The sequence below is a fragment of the Nycticebus coucang genome, chromosome 7, assembly GCF_027406575.1.
Source record: "Nycticebus coucang isolate mNycCou1 chromosome 7, mNycCou1.pri, whole genome shotgun sequence".
NCBI lineage: Eukaryota > Metazoa > Chordata > Mammalia > Primates > Lorisidae > Nycticebus > Nycticebus coucang.
The window spans coordinates 60830604-60855173 of record NC_069786.1 but is presented as its reverse complement, the minus strand read 5'-3'; the positions used below and the strand labels follow the sequence as shown (position 1 = coordinate 60855173).

General features: G+C 37.4%; 1 protein-coding gene across 10 annotated transcripts in view; it reads left to right on the top strand.

Annotated features, from left to right (window-relative positions):
- COBLL1 (cordon-bleu WH2 repeat protein like 1) overlaps positions 1-15480 on the top strand; it is a 196347-nt gene extending 180867 nt beyond the window's left edge. For 8 of the 10 annotated variants that reach the window (XM_053596899.1, XM_053596893.1, XM_053596896.1 and 5 more), the window contains 3 exons: positions 3268-4832; positions 6620-6796; positions 14244-15480. In XM_053596899.1, the coding sequence (XP_053452874.1) occupies positions 3268-4832; positions 6620-6796; positions 14244-14330 (1829 nt within the window). In that variant the 3' untranslated portion in view covers positions 14331-15480. The remainder of the gene's footprint in view (positions 1-3267; positions 4833-6619; positions 6797-14243) is intronic. The other 2 variants (XM_053596894.1, XM_053596902.1) reach the window with 1 other exon arrangement.
- Positions 15481-24570: the final 9090 nt, after the last annotated feature.

Here is a 24570-nt window from a genome sequence, read left to right as displayed (position 1 = left end):
TTATTTTGATTTGTATATGGATTGCAATGACCTTTGTTTTTTGTTTACTTAAGGTTTTTTTTTTTTTTTGGAGATAGATTCTCACTGTGTCACCCTCAGTAGAATGCCATGGCATCACAGCAACCTCAAACTCCTGGGCTTAAGTGATTTTCTTGCCTCAGCCTCCCAATTAGCTGGGACTATAGGCTCCCACCACAGCACCTGGCTATTTTTTTGTTGTAGTTGTCATTGTTTGGCAGGCCTAGGCCGGGTTCGAACCCACCAGCCCCCGTGTATGTGGCTGGCGCCCTAACCACTGAGCTATGAGCGCTGAACCTTCATGTGTTTTTTTTAAATAATTTACATTATTCTTAAATTAGTTTCATTCTGTTTCCTTTTTTACCTACCCTTATCTAAATCACTTAATCTAAATCACCTACACTTAATCTAAATCATTCATTCTTCATGTGGCAGATGTCAGTGTCCATTTTGGGTAGGGGTGTGGGTACAAAAGCACCTTCTTCCTCTACTGACCGTCCCTGTAAAGTGGCCTAGCCATTCGTAGACACTTGTCAGATATGTCTCATTGTCAGGTGTGTGTGAGGGTGGATTCGAACTTCACAGGCCTGACAGTCATTGGGAATAATTGTGACATGTTGATGACAAATTCAGAGCTAGACAGTGGTAAAGTGGGTAACCCACCACAAAATATGAAAAAAGGAAACTGAGAGTTCCAAAAGCCATAAATTAGGATTTGTGATAGGGGTATTGTTTTCATATCTATTTCTACATTAATATGCTTTCTTTGGAAAATGTTTCTGTTGTGTAAACTGGGAAATACTTATATTCAGTGAAAAATGAGAAAAAGCAAGAGAGAAGAAAATACATTTAGGATCATTTCCTGCTTCCAGGGACCATTACTTAACTTTTTTTTTTTGGCTGGGGCTGGGTTTGAACCCGCCACCTCCAGTATATGGGGCCGGTGCCCTACTCCTTGAGCCACAGGCACCGCCCTACTTAACTTTTTTTATGCTCATAATAGGGTTCTGAGTATCACAGAGAGATTAAAAAGTATTTTTACAGCAAGTAAATTAAGAGAAAAAGAAGAGTGTGCCTCTTCTATAGCTCCTTATCAGAAGTGTCCTTCATGTTGTAAATCAAAAAAGTTGATATTTATTGGTCATTGAAAAGAAGTCACTGTACTTTGATGATTGGGAAAGAATAAAAATGAACTTCATTTTGAATTTCATATTTAATGAATTTTGCAATATAATATGGAATATTAACTATCATGACCAAAATCTGTGCAAATAAGCAGAGTTTAATAAGGCAAAGATATTTAAAAACTTGTTCAGGGCAGCGCCTGTGGCTCAGTGGATAGGGCACCGGCCCCATATACCAAGGATGGTGGGTTCAAACCCAGCCCCAGCCAAACTGCAACAAAATAAATAAATAAATAAACGTGTTAATATACAAATTTCCCTGACAACATGATTTTTTGGGTATGCATGTGTACCTTTTTTGTTTTGTTTTGTTTTTACCAGAAAAAGGCAGTGCATTGATTTAACCTTTTTAAATTATAGATATATAATTTCAAAATTATATGTAACCAAAATTTTAAAATTATTATGTAACCAAAACGTGTACCCCTATATATTTCAGAGTATTATAAGGGTACACACGTTTTGGTTACATAATTTGCTTTGCACATTTTAAGTCAAAGTTATAAGTGTGCCCCTCACTCAGAAAGTGTGCCTTGTACCAATTAGGTGTGAAATTACCATTCCCTCCTCCCTCTACCCACCATTTCTTCTAAGTTTTGGTTCCATATGTGCATGTAAGTATTAATTGACTAACTCCAACTTAGTTGAGTATATGTGGTGTGTATTTTTCCATTCTTGTGATACTTCACTTAGAAGAATGATCTCCAGATCCATCCAGCTTGTTACAAAAGCTGGGTGGATTTTTTTAATGGCTGGATCTCATCTTCTTATAGGTAATAGTAGTTGATGATACAATTACAGAGAAATACTTGCCATCCTTTTTTTTTTTTTTGAGACAGAGTCTCATTCTGTCACCCTGGGTAGAGTGCGGTGACGTCACAGCTCACAGCAGCTTTCAACTCTTGGACTTAAGCAATTCTCTTGCCTCAGCCTCCTGAGTAGCTGGAACTAGAGATGCCTGCCACAACGCCCAGCTATTTTTTTGTTGTTGTTGTTGCAGTTGCCACTGCTGTCTTAGCTGGCCGGGGCCAGGTTGGAACCCACTACCCTCGGTATATGGGGCCAGAGCCCTCCCACTGATCCTCAGGTGCCGCCCTCATTTGCCATCTTTTAATGACTTGACATTTCTCTTGTGCTGTGCAGACTACAGTATCTGCAAGGAAGGCCACTAAGGTTTTGAAGATAAAGGTAGTGGTCATGGAGGAGGCCTGATTCTTCAGGTGTTTGTTCCTAAGCCTGTGTTACCTTCCAGATGCCTCATACCAGTGCTTGGACATCACGTTGTTGACTGGAGGCTGTTTTGTTAACCTAGATACTGAAAAGGGATTTTCATTTTGGGGAAGTCTGAATTAGAATCAAGGAGAAAAGTAGTATAGAGCAGTCTCTGCTTTAACACTGACTCTGGAATAAGGATACCTTTTTCCTACAGAGAAAAATCACGATGAACATGACTGTTTTAATGTACTTGAAATCACTTTTGTTATGACTAAAAATAGAGTTCTTTAAAAGTCTTTAAGGACACTTAATTAACAAGACAATCAGATTCTGTTTTTACTTCAGATCTAAAAGTTAATATTTTCTGTTATATGTCTTAATTAAAATTGACAACCTTTGCTGGGATTGTTTCTCTTTTAACGTTATATTTAATGAAATATACTAGGGCTATAAAAGACAGAGTCAAAATGGAAAAATAGAAAAAATAGGTTTGGAGAAGTCAGTTTCTTTCCTTTATTGTTATTAACAATGACTGAAAATTTGATGTTTTCACTTCTAAGAAGAAACAGTTTCTGTGGAGCACTTGCTCTGGCCAGTACTCTGTCCTGTGAGCTTCCTGTGTAACTGACAAGTGTAATGTAAAATGTCTATTTTCATCCATTTACATCACAGCATATGAAGGCACAGAGGGGTTAATTAACATGATGTAGGCCACTGGCTGCTTTTGTGAGTTAATGAGTTGAAAATTATCTGTAGAGTTCAACCTATTTCAGATTGAGGGGAGGTAGGCATTGAAAACTTGAGGTTTTCTACTTTTTTCCTACACTTAACTTGATCTTTTTTCTTTCAGTAGTTCAAAATGAAATAATTGTTCCAAAGAATACAGAAGATAATGTGAAAAATGGAGCAAGGAAGACAGACATCAACGTTGGAGGTGTTACCAACACGTCCAACAATATGGATGTGGAAGTTGACAGACTATCAAACTCTCTGGCATGTGAAACTGGTATTATTATGAGTGACACAGAAAACCATCTATCAGCTTTATCAGTACCAGATCAAAAACTGAATCAACCCAGTGCAGACAAGACAAAAATGCAAGATGCAGCAATTCAGACAATCCCTTCCTGTGACAGTTTTTACAGGAATCACCAAGATCATAATTTGCCTGACCTCAAAGTCAATGAAAGTATACAAACTTCACAGAATAACAAATCAACTCAACACTCATTCTTAAGCCCACAAGATTCTGTAGATACTTCAAGGGAACGTAGGATTCAGGGCACCCTAATTACACATTCAGAAGATCAACTCATCGTGAAAAATCCAGTTTCTGCCCATGGTCATGATGATCTTTTGCCTCCTGTAGATGAAATTGACAAAAATTCAACTGTTTCTTACCTAAAAAATTATCCATTTTACAGACAGGACTATAATCCCAAGCCAAAACCTTCAAACGAAATTACAAGAGAGTATATACCTAAAATTGGAATGACTACATATAAAATAGTGCCTCCCAGATCCTTGGAAATAGTGAAAGACTGTGAATCAGAAACCATAGGGCATAAAAATGACCCAGAGATACATACTTTGGGAAAACCCTCTCCCGAGAATGTGAAAGAAACTGCCATCCAAATGGAAGATCCTGTTATTTCCGAAGGTCCAAAGGAGTCAGCAGTGGACCTTAAACCTAACTTGAGAACCGACCATCAGGTACCCAGTGCGCTGAGCTCACCTGATGGTGCCACAGTTAATTCCCTGAAACCTCCTTCCAAAGTGATGAGGCACACTGGCACAGCTCTTTTTGCACCAAATTTGGAAGACATTAACAATATTTTGGAGTCAAAATTTAAATCACGGGTTTCAAATCCCCAGGCCAAACCAAGCTCTTTTTTCTTGCAGATGCAGAAGAGAGTATCAGGTCACTATGTGACGTCTGCAGCCGCCAAAAGTGTCCATGCTGCCCCTAATCCAACACCAAAAGACCTAACAAGTAAAGATGCAGAAAGGGATGTGCTGCCTCCTCCAGAGCAGACCCTTTCTTCCTTAAGTCAAACAACCCACTCTGTCCCACAACCCCGTATTAAAAAAACTGATGATGATCTCATCAGTCCGCAGCCTGCTGAAACCTCTCCTCCTCCCACGGCCCCGAAACCCGCAGCACTACCTGCTAGCCAGGTGGCAGCACTAAATCTGAAGACACTGAAAACTTTTGGTGCCCCACGACCGTACTCAAGCTCTGCTCCTTCACCCTTTGCCCTTGCTGTGGTGAAAAGGTCCCAGTCTTTCAGTAAAGCCCGTACTGAATCACCCAGTGACGGTGCACCTGCCCACCCTCCAGCCGACACGGAGGACGGGAAGACTCCCTCGCGAAATATGTCTGTGGACAGTCCACAACTCAGTGTGACTGACAAGGTAAATGTTACCTTTTAAAAAGAGGGATTCAGATTTAATAATATGGTAAAATGGAGGTTAACAAGCATGTCGGTGTGTTTGTGCGCTGCTCAACTATGAAGCCATGTTAATCTGATTATAAAGCTGTTATCGGGAAAAGAGAGAGGCAATACATGGAATCTCTTATTAACTCTAAGAATTCTTATAATACATATAATTGATTTGGATATCTCTATAAGGTTGTCATTATATATACATTGTGCCATTAGTAAATGTTTTAAAATTTCTGTGCTTATATATTTGTATGACATACTAGTTTATGCTTTTGTTTAGCTGTGTTTTCTTATCTTGATTTGTTTTTAACTATTTAGCAAATCAGTTTTAATATAGAAACATAAATAGTATCAGAAGCTAGATAAAGTAATCAAGCAGCTCTCAGTTAAGCATTTTCCATTCAACCTCAGTTTATCAAATATTGTTGTATATAAATAATTTATATTAAAAGAGTTTTAAAATGTAATTTTAATTCCCATTTTGTCAATTCAGTGTCACCTTTTCCAATTGTAATATGTATGCTGACAAAAATATCCTCTGACCACTCTGTAACTTCGTGTATGGCCAACTGAATGTTGTATTTTGCTAGGTTCTGTTAATCAAAGGGAAGGACGAAATTTACAACATGACTCTTGATAATCCTCATGTAATTTTTAAGAAATACTTTGTGTACTTTTACCCTGATAGTGTTTAAAAAATACTTTTCATATTTATGTGACAGTTCCGAAAGTATTTAATAGTACTTTTTCAAACATTCCTAGAGTAAGAGAACATTAACCATATTGCCAAGTAAAGATTTTTCCATAATTGTAAAGCAATATTTATCTGGAATAGTGCTTCATATATTTTACATTCATCTCTGTTACATTGATATATCATCAGGACAGGATGTATGATATAGAGATTAATTATTGAGAACAAAGCCTGTGGTTTTTCTTGGAATGGAGTATCATTCCTAAACAATGGAAGCTTGGTTTAGATAATACCATTTTTGAATCATTGCCTGAGTCCTGTTTAGCTCACTTTTTGTAAAGATATTTATTTGGCTGTTTGAAAAAAACTTACGATTACTGGATAACATATACCAGTTAAATCATTTGCAGATTATTCCTTCTTAGGAGTTTAATTAAATTTTTGATTCTTCAGTTTAGAATTTCCTATTTTTTATTTTTAGTTGCACGGAAGAAATAAAATATGGTCAGCCCTTAGCCTCTGACTTTCAGAAACACAAAAGAAGCTATTAAGTTAGCATAGTAATTAGTATTCCTGTACTATTAGTATTTCTATAGTAGTAGAAGATATAATAGATTCAACAAATGTGAAATTTCTGGTATGTATTTGTTTTGTACAATTAAAAATAGGAATTTCTCAGCCTAATATGTCGGAACTGTGAAATGGGTTATTTTGTTTATGAACATTTTTTATTAATTTGGCTCTTCTAGCCTACTCCATGTATTGGCAAAGCCAGCTTTTTTTTTTTTTTTTTTTTACTCAAGCCACAGTAAAATTACCATTGTACTAAAGAAACAAAGAGAGGTACCACTTTCCTTTTTAGCCTTCTGAGTTCAAAAGATTACACAATACCTTCATCTTCCAACTTAATTAGAGATAAAGCAGTGGAAGAAGCTGTGTTTAAAGCATCAGCATGGCAAATGGTGATACTTAAAGAACTATTGATGATGAAACTTGTTTTTGTCAAAATGGTCTGTTCTTCTTTTGTTAGTCATAGAAACGTTTTGCATTTATTTTTATAGGAAAATAGTCCTGCATATAATGAACAGAACTCCCCAATCCTGACTCCAGCTGGCTGCCCATCATTCACCCTTAAGAGACAAAGTTCTTTAACATTCCAAAGCTCTGACCCAGAACAGATCCGACAGAGTTTGCTGACTGCAATCCGTTCTGGAGAGGCTGCTGCCAAATTGAAAAGGGTAAGTTTTCTCTATCAGATGGTGACAGTGGGTTTATTTTCAACATTGTCAAGCTAACACTTAGGAAAAAAGATGTTTCTAGGGTTTAAGTCTAACTTGGGATCCAAAAGTTACTCTTATGTCAGAGGTCATTTTTGAAGTATAAGCTGACAGAGTCCAGAGTCTTACATATCCTTAAAAATATGTTGGGTCTGTATTCCACAACATAGGCCAGGTGTAGAAAATAGGTTTTGTTCATTCTTACATAAATATGTAGAGAACGTGCCCTGGACTCTTATTTTAAGGGATTATGTTGACACAGCAAGAAAGATTCTTTTGAAAATAACCTCTCTATTTCAGATGAAGTGGATGAGATGATAGGAACCTGTAAGTTTTCAGTCATAGCTTCTGCAGTAATTAAAGTTACTGCCGTATGTGGAGGGTAGCAGCAAGTTTTATAGGTTAATAAAAAAGAAAACCTAGAGTTTAGATGAGAGTTGAGAGCTAATGCAGAAATTTAAGTCTTAGTAATGTCCTGCCAAAGTGTCTCAGACCTCCTCACTGAGGGGTGAGGAGGGCATCAGGAGAAGAGGTGTGTCTGTTTGCAAGGCAAACACCAAACAAGAGTCACTGAGAATTCTTGCAGGCACATTTCCTCTGTGTCCCCTTCATCCACTGACAGAAGGTGTGCTGAAGCGTTGAGCAAGGCACCGTCCCTCAGACTCCCTAGAGGCTGCCATCACCCTAAACCTCTGTTCTCTTCTTCCCTTTATCCTCCTGGTTGGAAAGCACCCCAACATCCAAGACAATACGAGTATTTATTATCCCCCTGGCTCCCTGTGCAGCTCATTTTGTGCATTCTTTCCCTGGTCATTTTAGAAGCCATTTAGAGTAAGAGACTTGTTGAGCGAAAAAGTTGAGTGAACAGAAATGAAATCTGCAAGGAACAGGAATGCCACAAAGATAGAGAAAAATGGGTAAAGGCTTTCTGCGCCTTTCAGCCACACCGGTATTGGATGGACTTGACTGCTCAAGCTAGTTTTCTTAGTGTGTTTAGGTGGAACCATGAATGCTATCCATTCCCTCCCAGAGGACTTGGCATTCCCATCTGATCAAACAGAGACAAGGCAAAATATTGGGTGCTGTCAAAAGTGGAGGAAACAGGAAGGAGTCATTCAGGGGATTAGGACTGAATTGTGTAGATTATTGTAAAGTCTGTATTTAGGTGCCAGGCTGTATAAATATTTGGAGTAGCTTTGAATTTTGAATTTTGAATGTCACAAATGATGGCAAATGTATATTTTTAGGGGGTGATATATGCCCATGTCAATAAAATGTGCATTCTCACTTAGAAAGAGTTTTCTATTTCTGATCTTGTAAATTAAGGATGAGTCTCAGACCATTCACTACTGGTTTCTCAGTTTAATAAATCTGACCAACATTTTTTAAGCATAAAAGTACCATACTAAATACTGGGGATGCAAAAATGAATAAAATCAAGCCTGTGCCACTGTGCACACCCAGACTGAGCCTGAGGTACATTGGTGTGTCAGGACCATGTAACTATTCAAAACAGATTACAATGCCTTTGTACTAAGACAGTGAACTAATTTCAGAAGACAGTGTATTGAAAATGCCTTTTAGGCCAACAGTACTGTATAGGCCCAGCACCCATGTACTTGCTTTAATGTGGGCCCTCACTTGGCAGTCCATTCTCAGAGAAAAAGCTCATTGCTTCGAGAATGAGCTGGTTGTGAATCAACACAGAAGGCATGCCCTAAATGATGATCTCCTAGTCCCATTCAGTTTAAAATTTTGTCTTTAAGTAGGAGGTTATTGATAGCTGTACATCTATATAGTGTCAGCTCCTACATTTGGGGAGTTTTCTGAGACAGGTGACTGGTAGAGTCACCCCTGGTAGAGTGCTCTGCTGTCATAGCTCACAGCAACCTCTAAACCTTGGGCTCAAGTGATTCTCTTGCCTCAGCCTCCTGAGTAGCTGGGACTACAGGCACCTGTGCCAAGGCCCAGCTAATTTTTTAGAGACAGGGTCTTGCTCTTGCTCAGGCTGGTCTCGAACTTGGGAGCTCAGATGATCTGCCCATCTTGGCCTCCCAAAGTGCTGGGATTATAGGCGTGAGCCACCACACCTGGCCCAGCTCCTAAATTTTTTAAATGAAAATTCCATAATCTACTTCATTTCACTGGAAGTGGACATGGGCTCTAATCAAGAGTTACAGAATCTCTGTGACTCTTGCCCACCCTTCATGACCAGGATTTTTACATTTAGTTACATATTCTAAAAATTGTGATTTTTGCATGTTATAATTTACACATGTAAAAATTTTCATGGGATATTATTTACAATAACTCCCAGTTATAATTAGCAGAATAAATAATATATTCAAAGAATTGACTATCACAATAAAATGGACAAAACCAAAAGACACATAATATGAACAGAAACACAAAAATATATATGTGTAAAGTTTGACAACATACAAACAACTTACTGATGCATGTACAAGTGGCATTTATTTTTAAAAGTAAGCAAATTATTATAAAAATCATGATAGTGGGCTCAGCACCTGTAGCTCAGGCGTTAGGGTGCCAGCCACATACACCAGAGCTGGGGGATTTGAACCCAGCCCAGGCCTGCCGAACAACAATGACAACTATAACAAAAAAATAGCCAGACATTGTGGAAGGCGCCTGTAGTCCCAGCTTCTTGGGAGGCTGAGACAAGAGAATTGCTTAAGCCCAAGAGTTAGAGGTTGCTGTGTGCTATGACACCATGGCACTCTACCAAGGGTGATATAGTGAGACTCTGGCTCCAAAAAAAGAAAAAAAGAAAATCATGATAGTAGTTACCTCCCAGGGAAGGGTTATTGAGAACCTACTGAGGTGGGGCAGGTGTACAATTTAAAGGGTGATCAAAAAACTCAGTAATTATGATAAATGTTATTTAATACAATAGGTTTAAAATATCCAAATTAATGCCAAAATCTATGATTAAGGAAATATCAAAATTTTAATGAAGTCCAGACAAGTAAGGGGCTGAAGGCACTCTTTGTCTTTCTGGGTGGTGGGTGTGTGCACGTTTGTTTTCTTTCATTGGATGGTATATTTATGTTCAATCGACGTTTTCCATACACATATTGCATTTTAGAAAACTGAAAAAAGTGGCAGTAACGAACACAAACAAGCTCTTCTTTTCTTGTGACCTTTGTTTAAATCCAGTGCTTCTGTCCTTTACTGAAGATATCTTAGTTTTTAAAAAATTTCTGACTTTTTTTTTATAAAACAACAATTACATTGCCAAATAAAATCTCTAGTGATTTTGACAGTGGGTTTAGATTGTTCATCAGAAACTTGGCACCGTGTTCGCCTGTATGTTGGCAACCAAATGTTCATTTAACTGCAGGTACTAACTTGCCTTATGGCTCTGTTTCAGACTGAGCAATTAACCTTCATTATAATGGTTGGTTCACATTAGAACAATTATCTAGCTGGTTGCTCTAATGTAAAAGTCAGCCATGAATGTGCCATATGTTTTTCAAGTTTCTGGTGGGGGCAGAGGGTTATACCTAATCCACTCAACCCCCACACAGGCACAGAAACTAGTCTTGTTTTCATATAAAGCATTAATCTAGCTCATTGTTTTATAAATTGTTTGAGGTTAAGATTCATATATGAAATAGCAAATTATATACAGAGAATAAGAGCAATTAATCTATTATCATTGGCCTATATTGATACAGAACTACTTTGGCTGCTGTCAGCCCTTCACAGTGCCTTAGTTACTAAAAATCAAGTTATCACACTGTTATAAATAAAATATAGGTTGGTAAAAACAACACCTGAAAAAAGAAAAAACTAACGAATCCTGTTTAACACTACATATTACTTATTTTCTCATAATTAAAATTTATTTATTCAACAGAAGCCTGGGGGAAGGGGAGGAAAAATGGGATAAGTCATTCAGAATCATTCTTGGTTAATTTAATCATTCTGCTTGTATTCATACTCCCTTGGTTTGAATTTGAACAACCAAAGGGTTTCAGGTTGACACCTATTTCCATTTATTTTAAAAGTAAAAATAAATGATAGAAAATTTTATCGTTATGTTCCTTATGGAAATAAGAAAGCTATGTGTAAGTTTTGAAAATTCTTTAAACTTCAAAGGTAGATAATTACATCAATATGTATTCACATCAGTAAGTTCTTATATGTTATTTTTAAAGTATTAGAATATGTTCCTTGTTCAAAAAATTAAGTAATATTTTATAAATGTTCATAAAAAAATATCATATTAAAGAAATGTTCATTGAGCATTGTAATGTGTCAGGCACTAAAATAAACAATGCCTTATAAGGTAGGTATAAAGTAGAATTATAATAGGTAAGATCTCTGCGCTCAGAATATTACTCTATTGATATCTTTTTTTTTAGTTTAATAAACAATTTTAAAATATCAAAGGAAATGCAATTTATCTCCAAAAGTAACTGCTCTTAATAGATTGCTATTTAACTTTCTAGACCATTTTTGTAATGTGTAAACATTAATTTACAAAAATGGGGTTTTCCACAGATCATAAAGATGTATCTCTGAAGCTTTCATTCTGATTACATATAAATGTACACATGCATTATTAACTACTACATAGTGTTTAACTATATGAATACAACATAGCCTACTAGCTCCTTATTGGTGGACATTTAACTGGATCCTCTTTATGGTATTGGAATGAGTGTTTTTAATTGTAGATTAATTATTTAGAGTTTAAATATCAATATGTTTCTTAAGTGCCTAAAACAAAATATCTCTTTACAAAAAAATTACAGGAACTATAGTTTTGGCAAGAATTACAAAAGTAATTCTTCTAGACACAGAGAATTGGGTTTCACAATGAAAAGTTGTTACCTGTTGTTAGTTGTCTATATATGGAAAGAAATCCCATTGTGAATAGCAAACAGGGTGCAGACTGCTGGGGTCCTGACCCAGGGGCAGGGTCCATTAATACCTGTGGGTCTGGCCGCGACTGATTGAAGAAATGCTAAGTTAGAGGAGAAAGAAAGAGACAAGAAACACCAAATAGAACTTTTAAAGGTAGGAACTCAGGACCACTGCCCACTTGTGGGGTTCTGGTGGTGGCCCTGAGTGTCAGTTTCACTCAGCTTTTCTTGAAGGCTATTTGCCCATTAGCCCAAAGGGTAAACTGAGGGAGGGAACAAAGATACCAGCAGTTTCCCTGAGTGAGCATATCAGCTCCTGTTGTTTCCGTAATCATTAACTTTAAGGGTCTGAGCAGTCTTAAGAAATCCTGAACCTTGTGCAGGGGCAGCCTCCTGTCTGAGTTCACACACACAGATTCCTAGGGAGGTGTTAAACTCTGCTAGTTTACTGTGGAGTGAAATGCCGCGGGCATCTATTGCCTCTGAAGAACTGGTGGGAGAGAAATTTTCCCTGCATCCCCACCACAAAGGGTCTTCCTTTGCAATAAGGGATATAAGCCCTCCTACCCATATTTCAGGGCTTGAGCTGTTCCCTTGATCTGTGCCCCAGCCCAATACAAATCTCCACAATGCGTATTTGCTTTGTCTGTTTACTGGGCAGGAATGGGCCTAGTTACTGTATCTTTCCGGGTCTTGCCATAGCGTCTTCTGTGGCCATTATTCCTCAGAGTGTTTACAGACCCAGCAGGGATGTTAGTAAGCTGTATCCCCAATAGGCCAGAGCTCTGGGAAAAGCAGGACACTTGCTCAGATAAGAAATCTATCAGCGGCTGGTGTAAAGATAAACTAGCTGACTTTTCTTTGTTCTGTCTCCCTCAGCTTACTGTTTATTTTTCCCTTTTTCTGGGGGTATTTTCCCTTGCCAAGACTGGGGTCTTCAGTCCCCATTCAGGTGGGGATGCACAGGTGAGGTCTTCCTTGTGCTGGTGGCAAATCCTCTTCTTGGCCATTGTGTGTTGGGTTGTGGCGTCAGCCACTCTGCTCCATCCTGATTAATAAGACCATCCACAAAACTCGTTAGTTTAGATGACCATTTAGCAAAAAGCAGACTATGAAGCAGGCGTCCTCAAACTTTTTAAACAGGGGGCCAATTCACTGTCCCTCAGACCGCTGGAGGGCTGGACTATAGTTTAAAAAAAAACAACTGTGAACAAATTCCTATGCACACTGCACATATCTATTTTTAAGTAAAAAACAAAACGGGAACAAATACAATTTACACCGCTTCATGTGGCCTGCGGGCCGCAGTTTGAGGACACCTGCTATGAAGCATAAGGAAACCAAATCCAAGCTACATTCGCCAATTTCCCCAAAATTAACTGCTTGTTGCCATGAATTATTTTCCTTGCCACTAAATTTGCTCCGTTAAATTAGTGTGACCATTTATACTTTAGTTCTCTTCTTATGAGAAGTGTTTAGTTATGAGTCTAAATTAGTCAAATTATAATCTAGAGATAAACTTAAAATATCTTCATTATTTGTTTAATATTTCAAAATGTCATACGTATGTATTATTCAGGATACAGATGATTTTTCTTTACATTCTTCTAAAGTTAGACATTCAAGCTATTTAGGAAATTCTCATTGTAGTGTTTCTAGTCACTTACAGTTTACAAATAGAAGACACTGCCATAGAATTTTGTTTATTTTTTTTTTTTTTGTGGTTTTTTTTTTTTGGCCGGGGCTGGGTTTGAACCCGCCACCTCCGGCATACGGGACTGGTGCCCTACTCCTTGAGCCACAGGCGCCGCCCAGAATGCTGTTTTTTTTTTTTGTTGTTGTTGTTGTTGCAGTTTGGCCGGGGCTGGGTTTGAACCCGCTACCCTTGGTATATGGGGCCGGCGCCCTACTCACTGAGCCACATGCGCCGCCCCGCCATAGAATTTTGAACCTTAGAAGTTTATTTACACACACAAAAGAAAACTTTTTATTCTGCAATATTTTGGCATAACACTCAGGAGGTTTTTTTTAAGCCCTTCCTATGAAAGCACTTTAAAACCCAAAAGCTGTTTATTTTGTTTTAAATAAGGGGTCAGTGGGAGGGAAACTTCAAGTTAATATATAGCATTAATGCAAAAATTGTAAAATTTGTTACTTTGTGGAATTAACCTTAATTTCTTACGTTCTCGAAAGCACTCCTGGGGAGCCAGAATGAATCTAGCTAAAAATGCTCTTTAACAGCTTGGCCTGCAGTCTGTTTGTGCTTTTATCCTTTGTGTTGATTTGGTAATTTTGTAAAGACTAAAATGTGTTAATGGATTATTTAACTTGTTTGTTGTGGAAATAACAACTCTCTCAATTTTAAGGTAGGGTGAACATTTATTCATTATTTGTAATTTATTGGATAATAAATACTAAATGCTAGCATTTATAATTAAGCAGAACTTAAAACGTGATAATTGTTGAAAACTAAAAATTAGATAGCTGTCCTGCTTTACCTTGTTTTCTCTTAGGTTACTGTTCCGTCAAATACAGTATCTGTGAATGGAAGGTCAAGACTCAGCCGTTCCTTGTCTTCTGATGCCCAGGATGGCCCTTGAAGGTTGCCCTGCCGTACTGCACTTCACCGTTTTCCCTTCCCAGACTGACTTCATCCTAATGGAAAAAGTGGCAAATGTATATCCAGATGTACACTAATATATTTTCTGTTAAAGTATAAGAATTTGTACTGTGGCTTTTAATGCCACAAGAATTACCAGAATTTATAATTTATAATAATTTGTTCATATTTTTTGCCTTAAGAGCTGAATATGCTGCTTTAGAACTTTACAATGTTGTGTAAATGACTTTCATTTTTTTTTTCAAATAAGAAATAATCACTGTTTACTGACTTCACTTACTGACACATTCTGTACAATGGCGACTTAGACAAAAGTATAAATTAAGATTGATAGACAGGTATTCGTCTGACACATGAAGAGCTAGGCAAACAGATCTGACAATTGCTGCCTCAATGTTACTATTTAATTGGAAACATTTGTAAGTTATATTAAGGCCTATTTTGTGCTAAAAAGAAGGAATTTTCTTCTTTTAGAAGAAAAGTAGTGATAGTGAATAAGTATATTCCATTCAAAAATTATTTTCCATTATGAATCACTTAGTGCAAAAGACTTATTTTGTGCATTCTTTATGAATTTATAAATCAGTGTCAAACTTCTAGGACGCTCAAGGTATTTTAATATTTTATTAACATGGAACACTTGGTTTTTTAATCTTTAGAACTTAAATTGCACAAGGATAATTTTAAGTATTTTCTGTATATAATTATGATGTTGTCAAACAGATATTACACATTTTATGTGCCAGAAGCCTTAAAAATCTTTCTGTGAAAATGTTGATATATTGTGACAGTTATTTCACATTTGATATGTAGAGAAGAATAGGGGTTAGTTTATGTCCATATTGGAAAACTTAAAAGACTATCTGGAAGTCAGAAATCCTGGTTTTAATTCAAGTACGATTAAATAGCCATTATATAGTTTAGATGATATTCTAAATAATATATATTTACATTAAAGCTAAAACTATTAAGCAAAATATGCCTAATTTGTTGGCCTTTAACTACTCTGGGATCTAGGGCTTGTTGTGGTTCTGTCTCTACATTAAGAATTTAATTGCTCACTTATTCTAAAAGCTTTGTTCAAACAAGCTGATACTGTTCGTTTCTATTAAAGCTACTAGGATATCTGCCTCTGTGGAAATGCGTTGCTTTTTTTTTCCCTGTTAATTAAAAGCAAGTTATATATTTGGGATACTATTTTAAAAAATGTAGTTTGTGTCAACCAGGATATTTTTGTACCTCACATGATGCACACAGTTCTATCAACCAGTGTACAAATAAGTAATAGTAAGACCTACCATTTATCAGGGCTCCCTAATGCACATTTAAGCCCTGACATTCTGGTCTGAGCATGTGAAATGCTTTGTATAGTTCCTGACTGGCAAGGGCATATCAAATGCTGAATGTTGCTGCTGCTTCCCTTGAATCAGAGTAGGAGAGACCCTCAGACCAGAGTCTGACAATGAAGTTTGTGAACTCATCCTAGAAAAAAGTGCTACATACCTTATTGCTGAATATGACTATTTTCACCTTGGAAGGACTGCCCTTGGGAAGCTATCTGTGCACTGATGCCAGCACCTAGTCCCCCCTTCAAAGCAATTTTGGAACTCTTTTTCTAGAATGACCATCAGAGCTGCTGTTGTACAAAGGTCTGACAATTAAGTTTGCGAACTCGCCTCCAGGTTGGCTGCACTGTACAAACAACTCAGTAGGGTTTCATAACTTTGGGGTATCAGTGTCTCACCCCTGTGCTCATGTCAACATGTAGCAGTGTCTTGCTGAGTGGCGTTATTATGGTTGCATGTTTTTGTGTACCATACAACAACAGCCCTGATGCTTCTTCCAGAAAGAGTTCTAAAATTGCCTTAAAGGGTGGATGAGGTGCAGTGTTGATGCATAGCTTCCTAGGGGACTACTTTGAAGGTGACTGTAGTGGTATTCGTCAATGAGATATGTAGCACTTTTTCTACAATAAGTTTGCAAACTTAATTGTCCGATCCATATATACATATTTAAGTTATATCCTTATAAGCCAGTAGAAAAACAAGGGAATTTTTTAAAAGTTGTACAATTGATTATTCCCTTAGAAAAAACTAAATTTGGGTCTCTACTTAAAACTTTAAATATATTCGGTTTAGATCGAAGATTATCTTTTAAAAGTATCTTTAAAACTTAGAAGAATATATTCAATATTTTCAGACCTTAGCAAATGAAAAATTAAGACACAAAGGCACAATCATAAAAGATAAATATAACATTTAAATACACTAAAATTTAATAAATCTGCCATTCAATCCTGTAATCCTTCTACTGGGCATATACCCAGAAGACCAAAAAGCACATCATAACAAAGATATTTGTACCAGAATGTTTATTGCAGCTCAATTCATAATTGCTAAGTCATGGAAGAAGCCCAAGTGCCCATCGATCCACAAATGGACTGATAAATTGTAGTACCTGAACACCATGGAATATTATGCAGCCTTAAAGAAAGATGGAGACTTTACCTCTTTCATGTTTACATGGATGGAGCTGGAACATATTCTTCTTAGTAAAGTCTCTCAAGAATGGAAGAAAAAGTATCCAATGTACTCAGCCCTCCTATGAAACTAATTTAGGGTTTTCACATGAAAGCTATAACCCAGTTACAACGTAAGAATAGGGGGAAGGGGGAAAGGGAGGGGAGGGTGGGGGGAGGTGGGTAGAGGGAGGAGGATTGGTGGGATTATACCAGCGGTGCATCTTACAAGGGTATATGTGAAACTTGATAAACGGTCTGTAAAGCTAGTGAATGATGCCCCATGATCATATCAATGTAAACAGCTATGATTTAATTAAAAAAATTTTTAAAACATGTTTATAAGTACAATAAAAGCTAGAAGATAAACCAAAGTAAGATATTTTCATTTCAACCATATATGAATGGTTTAATTTGTGGAAATATAAAAATTCTTATAACTTACAAAAGACTACTCAGTAGAAATCTGAGCACACTAAAAGTATTTCATAACAGAGGAAATCTAAAGGCTAACCTAGAGAAAATACTCTTCACTGATCATGGAAATATGAGTTAAAAATTCAGGGAAAGTACCACATCAAATTGGCAATAATATCTTTTGAAATAGCAAGTTTTGTCAAGAACATGAACCAGTGGGAAAACATACTGGCACAATATATACCATCAAGTCTGCATTATCCACTAGTAACATTGAAGATCTTTCATCATGTCACCTGAAAGAACCTAACACATGTGCATAAGGAGACGTCTGCAGAGATGTTCATGGCAGCCATGCATACGAGCAGAAAGGGGTCCTAACCACTGCTCCACACTGGGAATGCATAGTCATATGGTAGGCTTCTTCCCAGCAGTCAACGTGAACAAGGTAGGGTTATGTGTGTCAGTACGGATACATTTCAAACATAAGTGAGAACAAGTTGTGGAGCAACATGTTTTATATGATACCAGTTACATAAAGCATGCAAAATGACACTATAAATTATGGCTGATGACATACAGAGAAATACATTTACTGGTGATTACCTGTGGGCACCGAGAATGATTGGACTGAGGAAACTTATAGGAGGTGTCAGTTGTGTTTATAGTGTTATATAAGCTGCTGTTTACAAAACAAGTGCTTGCTATAGGTGCTAATATACTTAAAATAGCTGATATTTAAGAGTACATGGACCTTAGGGGGTTATGTATATAAGCCCCTAGTATACATACATGGTTCTGAAAAGTTGCCCTAATCCATAGCATTTTAGGAAAACATAGCATCCTCTGGACTGGGGAAGGAGATTTGAGGCAAGTATTCCTAAATAATAACAAAAGGAAGATGTAGGAATGATCTAGGATGAATTGTGACTTTGATATTTAATTTTTGGGATTTAGGCATTTCACTTTTTTTCTCAGATTATTTCTTTGTAATACAGGATGTCCCAGCTTGGCACCTGTAGCTCAGCAGCTAGGGTGCCAGCCACATACACCAGAGTTGGTGGGTTCGAATCCAGCTCGGGCCTGCCAAACAACAATGATGACAACTGTAAGCAAAAAATAGCCAGGCATTGTAGTGGGCGCCTGTAGTCCCAGCTACTTGGGAGGCTGAGGCAAGACAATTGCTTAAGCCCAGGAGTTTGAGGTTGCTGTGAGCTGTGACAGCACATCACTCTACAGAGGGCAACATAGTCTCTGTCTCAAAAAAAAAAATAATAATACAGGGTGTCCCAAAAGTCACCCCTAAATTCACTGTACATAGAGAAAATAGGGAATTGTAGCTAAATGCACCTATATTTACAAAATATTCATTACACAATTTCACAAAAAGGTAGCCAATATGTAGAGAATATTTTGTAAATATTTTGTAAAATTTTATAATTCTATTTAATAACTTGCCTTTTATACCAGCAATGTTCTGGAAGAGCTTCGCTTTTTGCACAGATTGATCTTTATCACATTTCAGTTAGCTGGCCTCATATTATTTGTTTTTCACTGTGATCCACAGTGTTGGCTACAGGCTAAGTGCTTGAGTTCAAATCACAAGCCTACCAGTCCCTTACGTCATGAGATCTTGGGGCAATTCCTGTTTTCTCCGTTTCTCATTTCATCCTCTGAAAAGAATGATTAATAGGAATAAAATATCAATAAAAGTGAATTAGCAATACCTCAAGGGAGTGGTTGTAAGGATTAAATGAATTTTAAGTGTTCGGTACCCAGAATTCATGTTTAAGAATTACCAATTTTTCAAGCTACTGTTGGCGAACAGGCATTATTTGTAAATGTGCTCATTCTTCTAAGGGAGGCGTTCTCCCTGCCCTTCCACCTCTTCGTATACGCCAGATCTGGCTTTAGCCACCAGACATTGGCAACAGAAGCCACACTCTGCTGCCTTATCCGGGTCCTTGAAATGAGACCTTTTAACGGAAACCTAAATTTGCTTATACATACTTGAAACTGAAAGAATGCCAATTGCTGCAATTATTTAGCTAATGTTGGTTTACTACCCACTACTAGTAGAGAAAATAAGTACAAAAGAGCTAAAAATCAATACATCAATAATGGATACATTAGCATTTACAAAAGGATTTTTGTTATTTGATTCACATCTGAAACAAAATGAACAGAGATCACTACTTTACAAAGGTCACACAACCAGACAAGTCTCTCAATCCCACATCTGATTTCTGGTCTGCTCTTTCCAATGACTAAACTTAGCAAATGATGTTGAAGAAAATAGTGCAAGATTTCAAGGGACACCAGAATAGTAACCTGCTTGTGCTGGCTCTTCCGTTGGCCTCTCTTTTCTCTAAAGGCTACCAATTCCCTTCAAATTTCCATTCTTAATCTTTCAGGCTTTTCTTTTTTATTTATTTATTTTTTTTTTTTGGTGAGGGCTGGGTTTGAACCTGCCACCTCTGGTATATGGGGCTGGCGCCTAACTTTTTGAGCCATAGGCGCTGCCCCTTTCAGGCTTTTCATAGAGATGATATCTTGTTTATGACAAGAATGCCACCCCATGTTCACTTCGAAGAACTTTCTGTACAAGTATTTTGAGAAGAATTGTGGAACATTCAGGCAGTCTGTCTAGCACTCTCCTCGCCACCCCTTGTAGTACAGCGATGGCCCCAACTCCTTCCTTCTCGGGCATCCGTGCCTTTTGCTGTGCGACTCACAGTGCTTCTCAACAAACAGGTGTAACCCATTTCACCTCCCATAGAAGTAGGTTCTGTGACTCATAGAATGACGTGAAAATGACACTGTGCCCATAATGAGGCCAGGCCTCAATGGTTTGCATGTTTATGCTTGCTTCGTGGCATTTAAAATGTTGCTATGAGAAAGACAGCTCTGGGCTAGCTGAGTGGTTCTAAGAAAGGATGAGAGATGCTGTAGAGCTCCCACGGAGACCACCCTGGACCATTCAATAGCCAGACCCCCAGCTCGCTCTGACATGTGAGCAGGAAACACTCACCTCCAAGGTCTTATGGTTGTTGGAGAGCATTAGTAATAATTAGCACGATAAGTGCAATATACCCTATCAAACAACTCACACGGGACTCTCATCCTAACCATAAATTTATTCAATCAGTCAAGTTAACACACACTGTTTCCCCCAGAGTCCTACGTACTATTTACTAAATCCAACACAGATACACCTCAGACTCTGTCTAGTTTCCAGCCAGTTAAAAGCACGTCTATATATTCTTTTCTCAGTTGTTGTACAGAAGTGTTTTCTCTCTCTTTCTATTGCTCGTTTTGATTTCAGACCCGGACACATAAAAGCCCATATCTCAAAGTCACTTATGGTCACCTCAGAAAGTCTTTGGACTTGTCTGTTTCATAGGTCTGTGGTCTATTTCATTTAAAATACAAAATTCCCAGTTAAATTTGAATTTCAGATAAACAGCGAATTACTTTTATAGAATAAGTATATGTCCCATGCAATATTTAGGGCATATTTATATTTAAAAAATTGTTTACCTGAAATCTGGGTATCCTGTATTTTTCTTTGCTAAATCTGGCAATACTGCTATGTCATTGAAAATGTGGAAGGTGTGCAAAGAAGCGTCTGTTATATGAGGAAAAGAGAGAAGAGAGGAGGCCCGGACCAGTTAATTAAGGAACCAAGAGGTGGCTCGCCTTTTGTGCTTCTAGATATTTCGCCATCAGAGAGACCCTCATGTTATGCCTAAGGAAAGGGTCGCTAAAGAGTTTCTAGTGAAGAAATCCTTTGGATGACTTCTGCTGGTGGGTTTTAGATACCTTTAAGCAATCAGAAAATAATAGACGTCTAGGAAACTCTGCTAATTTCCTCATTAACCTCAGTCTTATTCTGACAATTATAACAATTGTTAAATCTAGATGAGTTATAAATTCATCATTTTTAACTTTTATGCACATTTGAAATTATTAGTAATCAGTGAAATATTGGAACAGTGATTTTAGTTACTGCATTGTGTGCATGTGGGTAGGTAGAGAGAGAATCATGGTAGATGATGTGAGGCAAGTGGCAAGCTGGCAAAATCATGTCTCTACAGTGAACTTTATTGAAGGCTGTTATGATTCAGTCATAACAACCAAAAACTATAAATTCATGCCAAGTAAGAGGACAGAGAGAAGTAAAGGCAATAAAGTGTAAGTAGCACTGATGCACCATGTCCTCTGCCAGGTGCCCTTTGAGGTGGGCTTTCTCACCCATTTTACATAGGAAGCCCAGAGCAGCTAGACAGCTTGCCAGGGTAGTGCTGCGGTTGGACACAGACATATGATCCCAGGCCCTATTCTTGTCCTCTATACTCTGCTGCCTCAGGCCAGTCAACAGTGTGTATCTGAACAATCTTCAATTTTTTTTTTCCCTTTGCAATAAGAACCTCTTACAGATGACATTTCTGAGGTGGTTATAACCTGGTTTCTATTGGCTGAACCTGGGAACAATCATAACAAGGTGAGCAATATTTCTCAGAGACCTGTTCTTCCACCATTCTGAAACATGATTTGATGAATGGCTGGTAATTTGTACTGGGTGTTGGTCCATATTGTTAACAAATGTTAATTGAGCACCTTACAGAATTGTCCTGGTCACTGCACTTTTTAAGAAGCATCTGGTCCTTCCCTCAAGGAGTTTAGAATCTAAGTCAGAGGAGACACGAGGAAGTATAGAGTGTCTGACAGTTGAGTCAGTGACTGGGATGTGCTGAAGAAACAGCTGGTCGGTGTCAGAGGTGAGAAGACTTTATGGTGTAAAGGGACGGCTGATCTGGACTTCCAAAGATGGATGGATGGGAATTACTAATGTGAATATAGAGATGAAGTATGGTCATAAAAGAAAAATAGGCTGGAAACTTAAGTTGCCCATTTTTCTGCTAGGCGATTTGTCTCTTTTCAAAAAACTTCTTTATGTAATTTGCTATAATTATTACATGAATGGCAGATGTCTTCTTCATGTTTGTTGCCTCTTGTTTCCTGTTCTTTAGCTGGTCTTTTAAGGAAAAATTATTTTTGAAGAAATTGGATACATTGATATTTTATTATAAAGACTTTTTATATCATATTTAAGAAATCCCTTCCCAGAGGTCAGAAAGGAGTATTCATTGGTATTTCATTCTGAAAGTTTTAATGTTTTGTTTTTTAAATATAAGGTCTGAATTTTTCTGCGGCTCAATTTTTGTATGGTATGAAAGAGCAATCCATTGTTCTCTTTGCCCCCCAGCTCTGTTATTTGAATAATCATGCCTTTCCTCAGTAACATGACATATTATCTTTATCATTTTTTGATGATCCCTGAATTCATGTTTATTTGGAGGCTCTTTTTTCTGTTCCACTGGTGAAGATATGTATACTTGCACCAATATTACACTATCTTAATTACCATAGCTTTATACTAAGCCTTTATATCTTGAATGAAAGTTGTTCCTTTTTATTCTCCTTCAGAAATTTCTTGGCTATTTTTGGCTCTTGGCTTTTCTATATAAATTTTAGGACAAGCTTAACTTCTGGGAATTTTATAGTAACGTATATGGCTATTATGCACGCAGACTAGTTCAGCATCTTCAGTTAATTGAACAAATACAAATCAAGACCACAAGGAGTTACCATTTGAATCTGTTGACAAAAATGAAGAAATCTAGTAATATTAAGAGTTGGAGAGGATAGGAACCAATATAATCTCTTACCCACTACTAGTGTATCAATTGGTATAAACATTTTGGAAAACAAGATGGAATTACATAATATTTAACATTTGCACATGCCCATTTACCTCTGTAAGTCTTGTTCCCAGCCTTCTCTACTCTTTGTCCTTGGAAGTTGATCATCAATGGCTTCCTTGCATTCTGGCTTCTGATTAGGTTCAGCCAATGAAAGACTATGGCAAGACATTTGAGAGAAGGGTAGAGAGTCAGGCCAAAGTTCTTAGTGAGATCAGCTCTCTCTCTCTGCCAGGGTGTTAGTTAGCTGAGTTGTACAGAAAACTAGAGCTTTGTTGGGTAATCCTCTCCTGCCACTGTTGCTACCCTCTTGAGATTCAGTAATTATTCCCTCATCTTGCCTCTTCAGGGGTAAGGATGGTTGAGGTTCCCTACCCTTACTAATCCTAGCACATTTCATTGTCCAATGTCTCTCAACTACACAATTTGATCTTGTTCCTGTCAGTACCACCGTTGGTACAACCTAAAACTCAACAGTTTCACTCTTAGACATATACGCAAGAGAAACTCAAACAGGAGAATGTTTTCCAGGAGACATGTTCAAAAATGTCTTTGGAAACACACTTTGGAAATAGCAGGAAGGGGGGGAGGAGAAGAAAAGAAATAAAGGGAAAGAAACAATCCAGATGTCTATTGACAAATAAATGAATATTTGGGTAGTATGTAGTAGCTCAACATAACCTCACATAAAGGTAAAAATCAACCGTTCCCCCATACAATGACATAGACAAATGTCAGTAAGTAAACGTCAAGGGAAAAGTTTTGAAACAGCCACAGAAGGAAAATATAATGTAAATATTTTAATAAAACTATTTCTATATACATATCTGTGCTAAAAGTTCTTAAAAATGAAGCATGATGAGTATCATATTTTGGGGAACTGTTATCTCTGTTATGTCTGAGAAGGAGATGGAGGTAGGATTAGGGTAGGCAAGGAGCACATAGGTAATATTAGTGATGTTTATTAGTCTGTTATGAATTGTTTATAGTGAATGTTTATTATATAAATTGGCTAAATTAAAAATGCATAATTGATCACTGTTCAAAATGAAAACCAGGGTTAGAGAGTCTAGAATTTCTCTTATCTTCGGAAGTGTGGAGCAGAAAAGTGACATAATGATTAACTGATATTAATCTGCTACAACTGGCCCAAAGCAGAAATTCAGGAGTTAAAGATGCTTTGCCAAAATCCAAGTGTGAACTGATGGGATTCTTGTCCTGGATTCATGGTAGTGTTGTTGGAAGAGAAAGAGAAGGAAAGAAGCAGACCTAAGAATGAATAGTATTTTTAGGTGGAAATACAGAAGGCAAAGCTAGATACTTCTGGAATATCAGGCCAAATTTAATAATCTGAAACATATTTTCCATCCCAGAATTATTGAAACTAGCATTTTAAATATTGTCGTTTAAGGACATATAAAGAATGGTAAAATATTGGACACTCATTGATACTTCTCTGTAGTGGCTTACTTTCTGCTAAATGATACAGAATGCCTCCATTCCTGGGAGTTGAATGCAAA